Raw genomic sequence first — 15529 nt, 5'->3', positions numbered from 1 at the left:
ACCAGAGAATAATACCCAAATATATTATTAAATTTATCACTCTATTTCCATCAATGGGAAGACCATCTCCTATTTTACCTGTGCAGGGAAATGGTCTGGATGGAAGGGGCCTGCCATAGCAGTGAGCATTGGCTGGGCTGTTGTGTGCAGAGGCACTCTGCAGGAGCCTGGGGAGTGCCACAGGGTTTGTCTCCATAATCTCTCTAAACAGAGCCAAGGAGGACTCCATGGTGTACAGGGAATCATCCCACAGTACCTGAGCAAAAGACATAGGGCAGGAAAAGAGACCTGGGCCAAGTCAACCAAGACTCCAGAGCATCAGAAACGTTGGTGATGATTAAGTGGTCCAAGGCCAAGACAAGACAAAGCAAAGCCCTGGTCAGCGTCAGGTTCAGCAATTGCTAGACAGATGCATGAGCAAGCACAGGTCTCCATCAAAGGATTCTAGAATTGCGAACACCTCCTGCTATACTGGAAACAAAAACACTTCCAGCAAAACTCAAAAAAGCAGCAATTTCCTGGGCTGAGCTTAAAAAGAAATGGTGGGCAAATGGGCAGAGAGTGGGGATGAAGCGCCAGCTGAGGCTGCTCAGAGGGATAAAGCCTCTTAGTTCACCTTGGGCCAATTCATCACTGTCTCAAGATGCCCATTTCTCACCCTTGAAGACAGTGGAAGCCCGGAGTCACCAGCTCAGCTGTTGCACATCCAGGAACTACATGTGCATAACCCCACTGGGGCTGGAACATGAGCCGGCAGTGTGAGCTTGTAGCCCAGAAAGCCAACTGTATCCTGGGCTGCATCAAAAGCAGTGTGACCAGCAGGTTGAAGGAGGTGGTTCTGCCCCTCTACTCTGCTTTCGTGAGACCCCACTTGGAGTACTGTGTACAGTTCTGGTGTCCTCAACATAAAAAGGACATGGAGTGTTGGAGCGAGTCCAGAGGAGGGCCACGAGGATGATAAGAGGGCTGGAGCACCTCCCGTATGAGGACAGGCTGAGAAAGTTGGGGCTGTTCAGCCTGGAGAAGAGAAGTCTGTGTGGAGACCTCAGAGCAGCTTCCCAGTATCTGAAGGGGGCCTATAACGGTGCTGGAGAGAAACTCTTCGTTAGGGACTGTAGTGGTAGGACAAGGGGTGATGACTTCAAACTGAAACAGGGGAAGTTTAGATTAGCTATAAGGAAGAAGTTCTTTACACTGAGGGTGGTGAGGCACTGGAATGGGTTGCCCAAGGAAGTTGTGCATGCTCCATCCCTGGTGGTGTTCAAGGCCAGGCTGGACAGTCTTGGGCAACATGGTATAGTGTGAGGTGTCCCTGCCCATGGCAGGGGGTTGGAACTAGATGATAAGAAGTTCCTTTCAAACCCAAACCGTTCTATGACTCTATGGAAAACTGGGCTCTCAAGTGTCCTCAGAGGGACATTAACAGCTCCACAGAAGGAGTCACTTGTGCTTCATGTACCACTTGGGGACCCTCTGCAAGATCTGAAATGTCTCTAAACACATTCCCATTCCGTTGCCAGGGTCACACCAAAACTGTTGCATGGTCCACAAGTATGTCAGAAGCATCCTATGAGCTGGTCATCACTGCTGCTCTGTAGCTGTGCTCAGGGATGGCTCATCCATGCCATGTCTTTCAGATGCCCAAGCACCACAATGCCTTTCAGAGTTGATTTCACACTCTTGGCTTTTCCTTCTCTTTGTTTTCCTCTGGTAAAGAATGAGCAGCCCTGGAGGCTTCCTCCCAGGAGAGCACATGGAACTGTATTTACAGCCCCAGCACCACAAGCTCAGCTCTTGGAGCCTGGAAGGAGCTCACCCCTCTTCACATCAGGTGCTTAACAGAGGTGATGCGGGCGCGTAGATGTTCTCTGTTGCGTTGGGGATAAACCCTTGGCTCCCATCACTCGGTGGCAGGGGGAAGGCACAGGAGGTAACACCAAGACAAAGCAGAGCCTCACCTGCATTTAGGCAGTGGGCTTTCTTCTTCTTTATGTCCTCGTTTCCTCTTTGGGAAAGCTGTGTCAGAAAACAACCTTATCAAAGTGAGTTTTCTTTATACTAAGAGGGAGCAATGGCTGATGCAGGGTGTTTTTCTTTTACACAGGCAGCTAAAGCAAGATGCACTGCTTTCTTCAAGAGTTAAAAGAGGATGAATCTTATTTTGTTATAAAGAAATGCAACATTTGAGATTGTCAGCAGGATATAGTCACTGACAAATCAGCCTTTGGAATCAGCACATTTGAACATCAACTCCGTTTTCAAGTAAGCAACTTAATACCTATGGGTTTAGGATGCTTCAGTGTGCTGGAACTCGGAAATGTATAATTCACATATTTACCAATGTGAATGTTATCTGTTGTGAATGACCTCAAATAGTTTGAAACATTTCATTTGGTGACTGGAATGATAATTAAAAGCGAAAGGAAAATGTCTGGAGATCATTAATGTGTAAGATGGGATTTCACTGGGATTTCACTGGGACTGGGACTTTCAATTGCTCCAGGTTTACGTGTGCTACTGTGAGGTTCCTCTGAAGTGTCTTCTGACAAAAAAGGCCTCCAAACCAAAAGTGCATAAAGATCTGATTCTTTTCTCAAACCTGAAAACACACGTGCTTGAAGAAATCCATAGTTTTAAGTGTCCCACAATAGAAAAACAAAAATGCCATTTGTTGCTTCAACGCAGTTATGCTTCTTTTCTGAATATCTGAAGGAAAAGAAAAAATAATATCATCTTTGGCTTAGAAAATAGAGTAGAATACATTAATTCCACCAAAACTTGGCAGTTAAATTGTTTACTGAAGTGGAATATGGTCCAAAAGTCAATCTCTACTTCTAATCAGTGTGATGTTTCATTTCCTTTTGCCTCAGAAGATCATGGAAGGTAATCACACACATACCAAATTCATCCTATTGGGAATTACAGACAGCCCATGTGCGCAGACCCCTCTTTTTGTCTTGTTTGTATCGATTTACATTGTCACTTTGGTGGGGAACGTTGGCATTATCGTCTTGGTGTGGGTGTCTCCCAGCCTCCACACCCCCATGTACTTCTTCCTCACACATTTTGCCTTCATTGACATCTGCTATTCCACAGTCATCTCCCCCAGGATGCTGGCAGACCTGTTATCAGAGGAGAAAACCATTTCTTTCTCTGCCTGCATGATGCAGTTCCTCTCCTTTGCTTTCCTTGCTGCTACTGAGTGTCACGTGCTGGCCATGATGGCCTACGACCGGCACGTTGCTATCTGCCACCCCCTGCTTTACGTGACCATCATCTCCAGCCGTGTCTGCTGGCAGCTGGTAGCATCATCCTACCTATTTGCCTTCCTCAGTGCCATCATCTACACATGGTGCACGTTTGGAGGTTCCTTCTGTGGTCCCAACCGCATTGACCACTTCTTCTGCGACACAGTCCCTGTGCTAAAGCTCGTGTGCTCTGACACCCACAGCAGTGAGAGGATCATCTTTGCCTTCGTCACCATCAACGTGGTGGGCACAAGCGTGGTCATTTTGCTCTCCTACATCTCTATCCTTCGCACAGTGCTGAGGATGTGCTCAGCACAGAGCAGGGCCAGAGCCTTCCAAACTTGTGCCTCCCATTTGACAGCTGTTGCCTTATTCTATGGGACAGGATTCTTCATGTACCTACAACCCCCACCTAGCCACAGGAGCCTGGATAAGGTGGCATCCATCATCTACGCTGTGGTCACCCCCATGCTCAACCCATTCATCTACAGCCTGAGGAACAAGGAGGTGAAGGGGGCTCTGGTCAAGTGCAGAAGGAGATTGATTAACCACTGGCAACATAAGAGAGTTCTAGCATCTAGGATGTGAACAATTCATGTCAAGAGAGAAAGCCAATGGGGCACTAACACAATGGGATTTTCCCCTAATCTTCATGATTTGATCTAGGCTCTTCCACAGTTCCTGCACAAAATTCAGTGACAGTATTTAATGAGGAATAGACCCCACCATCACATCTGCCTTGCAAGGAAACCAAGAGGAATAGGAACCTCAAACTTCATTGCACTTTGCAGTCACCAGTCTGTAGGAAGAAATGACCCTGAATTATCCCAGGCCTCTTTTCCTCACGGGAAACACCAATCAGCTTTATTCGTTTATCACTTCTGTCACTTTTGTCACTTTTCATAAAGATGTATTTTTCTTGCAAGATTCTTCACCTTGTCCCTTAGCTCCAATAAAATTCCTCCCTGTCACCTGCGAGTTCTTTATTAAAGCTGCTGGGGTGGGAGGGAAGAGGAAGTGTAGTTTTATATTTGCTTCCTGAAAGAGTCCGAGAAAATGCTTAAAATGATCCCTTGCATTTGTTTGTGCCTTTCAAAGAGAAGAAGCTCTTTGGTGGGAATCAAGATCTCAAGCTACACCTTGGAATATCAAGGGGAATCCATCCACAGGCTGCAGCTTCACAATAGATTTCACTTAAAGCAAGAAAGTGTAGACAATATAAACCATAATGCAGGATGACGAACTGTGCTGAGACCATCCAGTGTTAAGGACAATGTGGGCACATCCAGGGCTCCTCCCACTTCTTTTAAGTGGTGTTTTACATTCATCTGAAGTGCAGTTTACTTAAATGGTGAGAGACATGGAAGTCCACCTGCAGACAAGCACCCACATCCCATGTCTGTGCCCAGCTCATGCTAGATCACTCCAGGTTGATCAGATTGTCTATTTCATATAAACATTAAGCCTGTAGCTCGTTTCCATAGGTGAAAGACAATACTGAACACAGAATCGATGTTAACTGGGAGCTGTCTGTGTCTGAAAAAAGCCAGAACACACGGGTGTGGGAAAATCTTTCCTTTACCTGCTGTGAGTGGGAATTAATTTATATTTGAAAGTATATGGATGGTGAACAGTCTCTCTTGTGTGCTCTGAAAAACAGCAATGAGAGGAGATGTTGTCTTATGTCTGTGGGAGAAGTGGCTTCAACCTGTGCTTAAGGAAGGAGCCAGAATAGATATAATTCAATGCTGAAGAGCTTGGCAGGACAGAGACGTTGATATCAGAGAGCTTCCTTTAAAACCTCCAGCAAACCTTGTTTTATTCCTTCTAGTTTGTTGGATATTTCTGCTTAAACTATACATGTAGAATCATAGAGCCACAGAAAGCCCAAGCTGAGCCTCAAAGATCATCTGGTCTGAGCTTTAGTGGGAAAGGGAGCCTAGAGGAGAAGTGTCATGTGTCCTTCTTTTCTCTTTGTTTTAATAAAGTTTCCAAAGCAGAGACAACCAAAATAGCCAAAGGTTTCCCAGACTTGGTGATCCGTTGCTAAGGGAGGTCTGGATTGCCATAGTCTTATGCATGGTGGATCCAACTCAGGGAACTGCCAAGAGGAACTTCAGTCTAATGTGCAGGGGAGGCAGATTTGTGAATTCCAGCAACACAAGAACCAGGCTTGAGGTTCTGGAAATACATTTCATACTGAGAGCATCATTGCATGATTCTGCTTCAATCTTTGAAGAGAAGAGATCTACAAAAAGCAGAATCCCCTGGCTGTAGACACAAACTTCCCACATCAGATACATAACAGAGCTCCTCTCCATAAAAGTCTAATATCATACTTGGTAAAAGAGAAGGCACTAAGGACCAGATAACAATACTGGAATATAACATTCAACTTATTACTCTATTTCCCTCACTGAGAACAATATCTCCTATTTTACCCATGTAGAGACATGGTCTGGATGGAGAGGGACTGCCAGAGCAGTGAGCACTGGCTGGGCTGTTGGGTGCAGAGGGCGATGGGTTCTACTCTGCAGGAGCCTAGGCAGTGCCACAGGGGTTTGTCTCTTTAATCTCTTTAAAGAGAGCCAAAGGGGAACACCATGGTGTGCAGGGACCATCCCACAGTACCTGAGCAAGAGCAGGAGGGCAGGAACAGAGACCTGGGCCAAGTTCTGCCAAGACTCCAGAGCATCAGGCAAGTTGGTGATGATGAAGCAGGTACGAGACCAAGCTAAGCCAATCCACTGGTCAGCATCATGTCCAGCAATTACTAAACAGATCCATAATCAAGCCTAGATCACCGTCAAAGGATTCCATAGATGTGCACAACTCCTGTTAAACTGGAAACCAGAACTCCTGTAACAAAGCCCACCCTTCCTGGGCTGAGCTCAAATAGAGATGGGGAGCAAATAGGTAGAGGGTGGGGATGAAGCCCCAGCTGAGGCTGCTCAGAGAGATAAAAGCCTCTTAGTTCACCCTGGGACAATTCATCACTGCCTCAATATGCCCATTTATCATCCTGGAAGATAGTGGAAGCCCAGAGTCACCAGCTCAGCTGTTGCACATCCAGGCACTACATGTGCATAACCCCACTGGGGCTGGAAAACTGGGCTCTCCAGAGTCCACAGAGGGACTTCAGCAGCTCCACAGTCAGTTATGTTAGTTGTCAGTTATGCTTCATGTCCCATTTGAGGACCCTCTGCAAGATCTCAAATGTCTCTAAAAACATTCTCATTCTGTTGCCAAGGTCACACCAAAACCTTTGCATGGTCCACAAGTATGTCAGAAGCACTCTATGAGCTGGTCATCACTGCTGCTGTGTAGCTGTGCTCAGGGATGGCTCATCCACACCATGTCTTTCAGATGCCCAAGCACCACAATGCCTTTCAGAGTTGATTTCACACCCTTGGCTTTTCCTTCTCTTTGTTTTCCTCTGGTAAAGCATGAGCAGCCCTGGAGGCTTCCTCCCAGGAGAGCACATGGAACTGTATTTACAGCCCCAGCACCACAAGCTCAGCTCTTGCCGCCTGGAAGGAGCTCATCCCCCTTCACATCAGGTGCTTAACAGAGGTGATGCCGGCACGTAGATGTTCTCTGTTGCGTTGGGGATAAACCCTTGGCTCCCACCACTCAGTGGCAGAGGGAAGGCACAAGAGGTAACACCAAGCAAAGCAGAGCCTCACCTGCATTTACGCAGTGGGCTTTCTTCTTCTTTACGTCCTCGTGTCCTCTTTGGGAAAGCTGTGTCAGAAAACAGCCTTATTAAAGTGGGTTTTGTTTATACTAAGAGGGAGCAGTGTCTGATGCAGGGTGTTTTTCTTTTACGTAGGCAGCTAAAGCAAGATGCACTGATTTCTTCAAGAGTTAAATGAGGATGAATCTTATTTTGTTATAAAGAAATGCAACATTTGAGATTGTCAGCAGAATATATTCACTAACAAATCAGCCTTTGGAATCAGCACATTTGAACATCAACTCAGTTTTCAAGTAAGCAACTTAATACCTATGGTTTTAGGATGCTTCAGCGTGCTGGACCTCAGAAAGGCATAAATCATGAATTTACCAATGTGAGTGTTAACTGTTGTGAATGATCTCAAATATTTTGATAAATGTGATTTGAAGACTGAAACGATAATTAAAAGCCAAGTGAAAATATGTGGAGGTCATAATGTGTAAGCTGGGATTTCACTGGGACTTTCTCTTGCTCCTGGTTTACATGTGCTTCTATGAGGTTGCTCTGAGGTGTCTTCTGACACAAATAGCCTCCAATTGAAAGTGCATAAAGACCCGATTCTTTAATCTGTAAACACACGTGCTTGAATTATCCATAGTTTTAAGTGTCCCATAGAAAAACAAAAATGCCAATTGTTCCTTCTACACGCTCCCTGTTCTTTTCAAGATACCTCAAATGAACAAGATAAAATATATATGTCATTTGGTTTAGAAAATATAGTAGAATGTATGAAAATGTGATAGTTAAACTGGTCCTTGACTGGAGTAAAATATGGTTTGAAAGAACCTGAATAAATCCATAGCTTTAAGTGTCCCAACATAGAAAAACAAAAATGCCATTTGTTGCTTCAACATACTCGGTGTTCTTTTCTAAATATCTCAACTGAAAACCAAAAACATCTAATTTTGATTAGAAAATATAGTGGAGTCTATTCATTCCACCCAAATGTGGCAGATAAATTGTTGACTGTTTGGAGTTAGATATGGTCCAAAATTAAATCTCTATTCTTAATCACAGCGATGTCTATTTTCCTTTTGCCTCAGCAGGAAAACACACATTTGAATAGATCCATAGTGTTAAGTGTTCCAACATAGCAAAACAAAAATGCCATTTGTTGCTTCAATGCGATCCTTATTTTTTTCTAAATACCTTAACTGAAAAAAAATAAAACTAATATAATTTAGGTTAGACAATATAGCAGAGTATACTAAAATGTTGCACTTAAATTGGTGATGGATAATAGTTAGATACGGTCCAAATGTGAATCTCCATTTTTAAGCAGTGTGATGTTTCTCTTCCTTTTGCCTCAGCAGGTAACACCTGGTCATGGCAGGAAATCACACCCAGACTAAATTCATCCTACTGGGAATTACAGACAGCCCATGTGCGCAGACCCCTCTTTTTGTCTTGTTTCTATCGATTTACATTGTCACTTTGGTGGGGAACGCTGGCATTATCATCTCGGTGTGGGTGTCTCCCAGCCTCCACACCCCCATGTACTTCTTCCTCACCCATTTTGCCTTCACTGATGTCTGCTATTCCACAGTCGTCTCTCCAAGGATGCTGGCAGACCTCTTATCAGAGGAGAAAACCATTTCTTTCTCTGCCTGCATGATGCAGTTCCTCACCTTAACTTTCTTTGCTACAATTGAGAGTCACCTGCTGGCCATGATGGCCTACGACCGGCACGTTGCTATCTGCCACCCCCTGCTTTACGTGACCATCATCTCCAGCCGTGTCTGCTGGCAGCTGGTAGCATCATCCTACCTATTCACCTTCTTCAGTGCCATCATCTACACATGGTGCACGTTTGGAGGTTCCTTCTGTGGTCCCAACCACATCAACCACTTCTTCTGCGACGAAATTCCTGTGCTAAAGCTCGTGTGCTCTGACACCCACAGCAGTGAGATGGTCATCTTTGCCTTTGTCACCATCAATGCAGTGGGTGCAAGCGTGGTGATTTTGCTCTCCTACATCTCTATCCTCCGCACAGTGCTGAGGATGTGCTCAGCACAGAGCAGGGCCAGAGCCTTCCAGACCTGCGCCTCCCATTTGACAGTCATTGCCTTGTTCTTTGGGACAGGATTCTTCATGTACCTACAACCTCCATCTAGCCACAGGAGCCTGGATAAGGTGGCATCCATCATCTACGCCGTGGTCACCCCCATGCTCAACCCATTCATCTACAGCCTGAGGAGCAAGGAGGTGAAGAGGGCTCTGGTCAAGTGCGGAAGGAGGTTGTTCAACCACTGGCAACGTAAAAGCATCCAGGACATGAACAGTTCATCTCAAGTGACAACCCTGTGCTGCACTTAAAACAATGGGATTTTCCTCTAATCCTCACAACTTTACATAGGTTCTTCCAGAGTTCCTGCACACGAGTCAAGGACAGTATTTAGTGAGAAATAGACCCCGCCTTAACATCTGCCCTGGAATGAAACCAAGAAGAGCAGGAACTTCAAACTTCATTTCACTTTGCAGTCACCAGTCTGTAGGAAGAAATGACCCTGAATTATCCCAGGCCTCTTTTCCTCACAGGAAACACCAATCAGCTTTATTCACTTATCAATCACTTTTCTCACTGACAAATATGTATTTTTCTTGCAAGGTTCTTCACCTTGTCCCTTTGCTCCAATAAAATTCCTCCCTGTTACCTGCAAGTTCTTTATTAAAGATGCTGGGGTGGGACGGAAGAGGAAGTGTAGTTTTACATTTGCTTCCTGAAAAAGAGTCAGAGAAAATGCTTAAAAAGATTCCTTGCATTTGTTTGTGCCTTTCAAAGAAAACAAGCTGGTGGGAATCAAGATCTCAAGCTGCATCTTTGAAGACCAAAGGGAATCCATCCACAGGCTGCAGCTCCACAATAGATTTTACTTAAAGCAAGAAAGTGTGGACAACATAATTCATAATGCAGGATGATGAACTGTGCTGAGACCACTCAGTGTTAAGGACAATTTGGGGACATGCAGAGCTACTCCCATTCATCTTGAGTGGTAATTTTACATTCATCTGGAGTGCAGTTTACTTCAATGGTGAGATAAATGGAAGTCCACCTGGAGATAAGTACCCACATCCCAGTTCCATGCCCAGCTCATGCTAAAGCACACCAGGAAAACCAAATGGTGTCTTGCATTTCCAAATGAAGCCTGTGGCTCATTTCCATAGGTGAAAGACAACCCTGAACACAGAATCAATGTTAACTGAGAGCTGTCTGGGTATGAAAGAAGCCAAAACACACTGGTGTAAGAAAATATCCTTCCTGTAGCTGTTGTGAGTGGGAATTAACTTACATTTGTAAAGAATATGGATGGTGAAGAGTCTCTCTTGTGTGCTCTGGAAACAGCAGAGAGAGACCAGACATCTTAGGACTGGGGGAAAGCAGCTTCTGCCTGTGTTGAATGAAGAAGCCAGAATCAATGTAATCAAATGCTGAAGAGCTTGGCAGGAGAGAGACCTTTGATGTCAGAGAGCTTCCTTGAAAACCTATGCCACACCTTGTTTTCTTCCTACTAGTTTGTATAGATCTCTTTGCTTAGACTATACATATAGAATCATAGAGCCACGGAAAGCCCAAGTTGGACCTCAAAATATCATCTGGTCCGAGCTTTTGGGGGAAACAGAGCCTTGATGAGAAGTGGCCTTTGTAGGGCTCATTGCTGCTTGATGAATTACCCCACCCTGGGAGTCCTTATTTCCTCTTTGGTTTGGAAATACATTTTATACTAAGAACATCATTGCATGGTTCTGCTTCAATTTTTGCAGAGAAGGGATCTACATAATGCAGCAACCCCTGGCTGTAGACACAAACTTCCCAAAATAAATACATAATACAGATCCTCTCAATAAAAGCGTAATATCGTACTAGGTAAATAAGAAGGTACTAATATCCAGAGAATATTACTTGAATATAATGTGCAACTGATTACTCTGTGTCCCTCACCAAGAACACTATCTCCTATTTTACCCATACAGGGACATGGTCTGGATGGAGAGGGAGAGTCAGAGCAGTGAGCACTGGCTGGGCTGTTGGGTGCAGACAGTGATGGGTTCTACTCTGCAGAAGCCTCAACAATGCCACAGGGGTTTGTTTCTTGAATCTCTTTAAACAGAGCCAAAGGGGAACACCACGGTGTGCAGGGATCACTCCACAGTACCTGAGCAAGAGAAATAGGGCAGAAACAGTCCAAGACCAAAACAAGCCAATCCAGATGAAGTCAACCACCTGGTCAGGATCAGGTTCAGCAACAGCTAAAGAGATCCATGATTAAGGCTACGTCACCATCCAGGGATTCCATAGATGTGCACACCTCCTACTAAAGCAGAAACCAGAACTCTCAAAAAGTTCAGCCTCCCTCAGCTGAGCTTAAATAGAGATGGGGGGCAAATAGGCAGAGGGTGGGGATGAAGCCCCAGCTGAGCCTGCACAGGGGGATAAAGGCCTATTAGTTCAACCTGGGGCAATTAATCACTGCCTCAAAATGCCCATTTTTCACCCTTGAAGACAGTGGAAGCCCAGAGTCACCAGCTCAGCTGTTGCACATCCAGGCACTACATGTGCATAACCCCACAGGGGCTGGAAAACTGGGCTCTGAAACATCCACAGAGGGACATCAGCAGCTCCACAGATGGAGTCACTTGTGCTTCATGTCCCATTTGGGGACCCTCTGCAAGATCTCAAATGTCTCTAAACATATTCTCATTCTGTTGCCAAGGTCACACCAAAACTGTTGGATGGTCCACAAGTATGTCAGAAGCATCCTATGAGCTGGTCATCACTGCTGCTGTGTAGTTGTGCTCAGGGATGGCTCATCCATGCCATGTCATTCAGATGCCCAAGCACCACAATGCCTTTCAGAGTTGATTTCACACCCTTGGCTTTTCCTTCTCTTTGTTTTCCTCTGGTAAAACATGAGCAGCCCTGGAGGCTTCCTCCCAAGGGAGCACATGGATATTTACAGCCCCAGCACCACAAGCTCAGCTCTTGGAGCCTGGAAGGAGCTCACCCCTCTTCACATCAGGCGCTTAACAGAGGTGATGCTGGCACATAGACGTTCTCTGTTGCGTTGGGGATAAACCCTTAGCTCCCGTCACTTGGTGGCAGAAGGAAGGCACAGGAGGTAACACCAAGACAAAGCAGAGCCTCACTTGCTTTTAGGCAGTGGGCTTTCTTCTTCTTTATGTCCTCGTGTCCTCTTTGGGAAAGCTGTGTCAGAAAACAGCCTTATCAAAGTGGGTTTTCTTTACACTAAGATGGAGCAGTGTCTGATGCAGGGTGTTTTTCTTTTACACAGGCAGCTAAAGCAAGTTGCACTGGTTTCTTCAAGAGTTACATGAGGATGAATCTCATTTTATTATAAAGAAATGCAGCATTTAAGATTGTCAGCAGAATATAGTCACTAACAAAGCAGCCTTTGGAATCAGGACGTTTGAACATCAACTCCGTTTTCAAGTAAGCAACTTAATACCCATGGGCTTAGCATGCTTCAGCGTACTGGAGCTCAGACAGGTATAAATCAGGAATTTCCCAATGTGAATATTATCTGTTGTGAATGATCTCAAATAGTTTCATAAATGTGATTTGATGACTAGAATGATAATTAAAAGGAAAGGGAAAATGTCTGGAGATCATTAATTTGCAAGCTGGGATTTCACTGGGACTGGGACTTTCTCTTGCTCTAGGTTTACATGCGCTCCTACAAGGTTCCTCTGAGGTGTCTTCTGACAGGAATTGCTGCCAAATTGATGGTGAATAAAGATCTGATTCCTTTCTCAATCCTGAAAATGTACGTGCTTGAATAAATTCAGCATAGAAGAAGAAAAATGCTGCTTCAACATGCTCCCTGTTCTATTCTAAATGCCTAAACTGAAAAACATAAAACATATATTTTGGATTAGAAAATATAATAGGAAATATTAATTCCACCAAAAGGTGGCTGTTAATTTGTTGATTGATTGGAGGTAGATATGGTCTAAAACTGAATCTCTATTTTTAATCAGAGTAATGTTTCTCTTCCTTTTGCCTCAGCAGCTGACACCTGGTCATGGCAGGAAATCACACACATACCAAATTCATCCTGTTGGGAATTACAGACAGCCCATGTACTCAGACCTTTCTTTTTGTCTTGTTTCTATTGATATACATTGTCACTTTGGTGGGGAACGTTGGCATTATCGTCTTGGTGCGGGTGTCTCCCAGCCTCCACACCCCCATGTACTTCTTTCTCACCCATTTTGCCTTCACTGACATCTGCTATTCCACAGTCGTCTCCCCCAGGATGCTGGCAGACCTGTTATCAGAGGAGAAAACCATTTCTTTCTCTGCCTGCATGATGCAGTTCCTCTCCTTTGCTTTCTTTGCTGTTATTGAGTGTCACCTCCTGGCGATCATGGCCTACGACCGGCATGTTGCTATCTGCCACCCCCTGCTTTACGTGACCATCATCTCCAGCCGTGTCTGCTGGCAGCTGGTAGCATCATCCTACCTATTTGCCTTCTTCAGTGCCATCATGTGCACATGGTGCACGTTTGGAGGTTCCTTCTGTGGTCCCAACCACATCAACCACTTCTTCTGCGATGTCGTACCTCTGCTAAAGCTCGTGTGCTCCGACACCCACAGCAGTGAGATGACCATCTTTGCCTTTGTCACCATCAATGCAGTAGGCGCAAGTGTGGTTATTTTGCTCTCCTACATCTCTATCCTCCGCACAGTGCTGAGGATGTGCTCAGCACAGAGCAGGGCCAGAGCCTTCCAGACTTGTGCCTCCCATTTGACAGTCGTTGCCTTATTCTTTGGGACAGGATTCTTCATGTACCTACAACCTCCATCTAGCCACAGGAGCCTGGATAACGTGGCGTCCATCATGTACGCCGTGGTCACCCCTATGCTCAACCCATTCATCTACAGCCTGAGGAACAAGGAGGTGAAGGGGGCTCTGGTCAAGTGCGGAAGGAGGTTGTTCAACCACTGGCAACATAAAAGCATTCAGGACATGAACAGTTCATCTCAAGTGACAACCCTGTGCTGCACTTAAAACAATGGGATTTTCCTTTAATCCTCACAACTTTACATAGGTTCTTCCAGAGTTCCTACACACGAGTCAAGGACAGTATTTAGTGAGAAATAGACACCACCTTAACATCTGCCCTGGAATGAAACCAAGAAGAGCAGGAACCTCAAACTTCGTTTTACTTTGCAGTCACCAGCCTGTAGGAAGAAATGACCCTGAATTATTCCAGGCCTCTTTTCCTCACAGGAAACACCAATCAGTTTTATTCACTTATCAATCACTTTTCTCACTGACAAATATGTATTTTTCTTGCAAGATTCCTCACCTTGTCCCTCAGCTCCAATAAAATTCCTCCCCGTTACCTGTGAGAAGTTTATTAAAGCTGCTGGGGTGGGAGGGAAGAGGAAGGGTAGTTTTATATTTGCTTCCTGAAAAAGAGTCAGAGAAAATGCTTAAAAAGATTCCTTGCATTTGTTTGTGCCTTTCAAAGAGAAGAAGCTGGTGGGAATCAAGATCTCAAGCTGCATCTTTGAAGACCAAAGGGAATCCATCCACAGGCTGCAGCTCCACAATAGATTTTACTTAAAGCAAGAAAGTGTAGACAACATAATTCATAATGCAGGATGATGAACTGGGCTGAGACCACCCAGTGTTAAGGACAATTTGGGCACATGCAGAGCTCTTCCCATTCACTTTTAGTGCTTATTTTACATTCATCTGGAGTGCAGTTTACTTCAGTGGTGAGATAAATGGAAGTCCACCTGGAGATAAGCACCCACATCCCATGTCCATGCCCAGCTCATGCTAAAGCACACCAGGAAAACCAAATGGTGTCTTGCACTTACAAATGAAGCCTGTGGCTCGTTTCCACAGCTGAAAGACAATCCTGAACACAGAATCAATGTTAACTGAGAGCTGTCTGGGCCTGAAGGAATCCAAAACACATTGGTGTGGGAAAATATCTTTCCCTTAGCTCTTGTTAATAAGCAGCAATTAACTTACATTTGGAAAGTATATGGGTGATGAACAGCCTCTTCCATATGCTTTGGCTGTGGAAGAATATTTTGAGAGGTCCAGCAAGTAGCTTGGAGGTAATATAGAGGGGACACCTGAAGAAAACAAAGGGAGGGAAAAGAATCTGCAGGCAGTAAAATACAGCAAATAAATTAGATGATCTGTGGTCTTGTGGCACAAGCCAGTTGTAGGAAGAGAGAGAGACTTGGAAATGTTTCCAAACCAGGTCTGGAAGCTTAAGGAATAGGGTGGGGAAACAAAACTCCTTGGTGTCACGTGAAGCTCTGGTGTCCTCTGTCACAAAACCCATAGATAAACATCATGCAAACGCTAATTCCAAAACAAAGTGTTGCCAATCTACTGAAGAATTAAAGTCTAATAGTATACTTGGTAAAAGAGAAGGCACTTATGACCAGAGAATAACACTGCAATATAACGTTCAATTTATTACTCTATTTCCCTCACTGAGAACAATATCTCCTATTTTACCCATGCAGGGACATGGTCTGGATGGAGAGGGACTG

At 44.8% G+C, this 15529-nt stretch overlaps 4 protein-coding genes across 4 annotated transcripts in view; 3 read left to right on the top strand and 1 right to left on the bottom strand.

Annotated features, from left to right (window-relative positions):
* Positions 1 to 15529, bottom strand: part of LOC115607741 (olfactory receptor 5F1-like) — a 133869-nt gene that overhangs the window by 96492 nt on the left and 21848 nt on the right. The gene's annotated exons all lie outside the window — the stretch shown is intronic.
* On the top strand, positions 2877 to 3836 carry LOC115607652 (olfactory receptor 1038-like). Its single transcript, XM_030485194.1, has one exon. It carries the CDS (start codon positions 2877 to 2879, stop codon positions 3834 to 3836), a length of 960 nt encoding a protein of 319 aa, XP_030341054.1.
* Positions 8311 to 9300, top strand: LOC115607645 (olfactory receptor 1038-like). Its single transcript, XM_030485185.1, has one exon. It carries the CDS (start codon positions 8311 to 8313, stop codon positions 9298 to 9300), a length of 990 nt encoding a protein of 329 aa, XP_030341045.1.
* LOC115607644 (olfactory receptor 1020-like) lies at positions 12993 to 14015 on the top strand. The gene has a single exon (XM_030485184.1). It carries the CDS (start codon positions 13026 to 13028, stop codon positions 14013 to 14015), a length of 990 nt encoding a protein of 329 aa, XP_030341044.1. The 5' UTR covers positions 12993 to 13025.

Source organism: Strigops habroptila, chromosome 4 (genome assembly GCF_004027225.2).
Source record: "Strigops habroptila isolate Jane chromosome 4, bStrHab1.2.pri, whole genome shotgun sequence".
Lineage (NCBI taxonomy): Eukaryota > Metazoa > Chordata > Aves > Psittaciformes > Psittacidae > Strigops > Strigops habroptila.
The sequence above is the reverse complement of the archived record's forward strand: the minus strand, read 5'-3'. Positions and strand labels throughout refer to the sequence as shown.

What these genes read in the sequence shown, in the direction of transcription:
- LOC115607652 (XM_030485194.1), top strand. Translation starts at nt 2,877, where the DNA reads ATGGAAGGTAATCACACACATACCAAATTCATCCTATTGGGAATTACA.
- LOC115607644 (XM_030485184.1), top strand. Translation starts at nt 13,026, where the DNA reads ATGGCAGGAAATCACACACATACCAAATTCATCCTGTTGGGAATTACA.
- LOC115607645 (XM_030485185.1), top strand. Translation starts at nt 8,311, where the DNA reads ATGGCAGGAAATCACACCCAGACTAAATTCATCCTACTGGGAATTACA.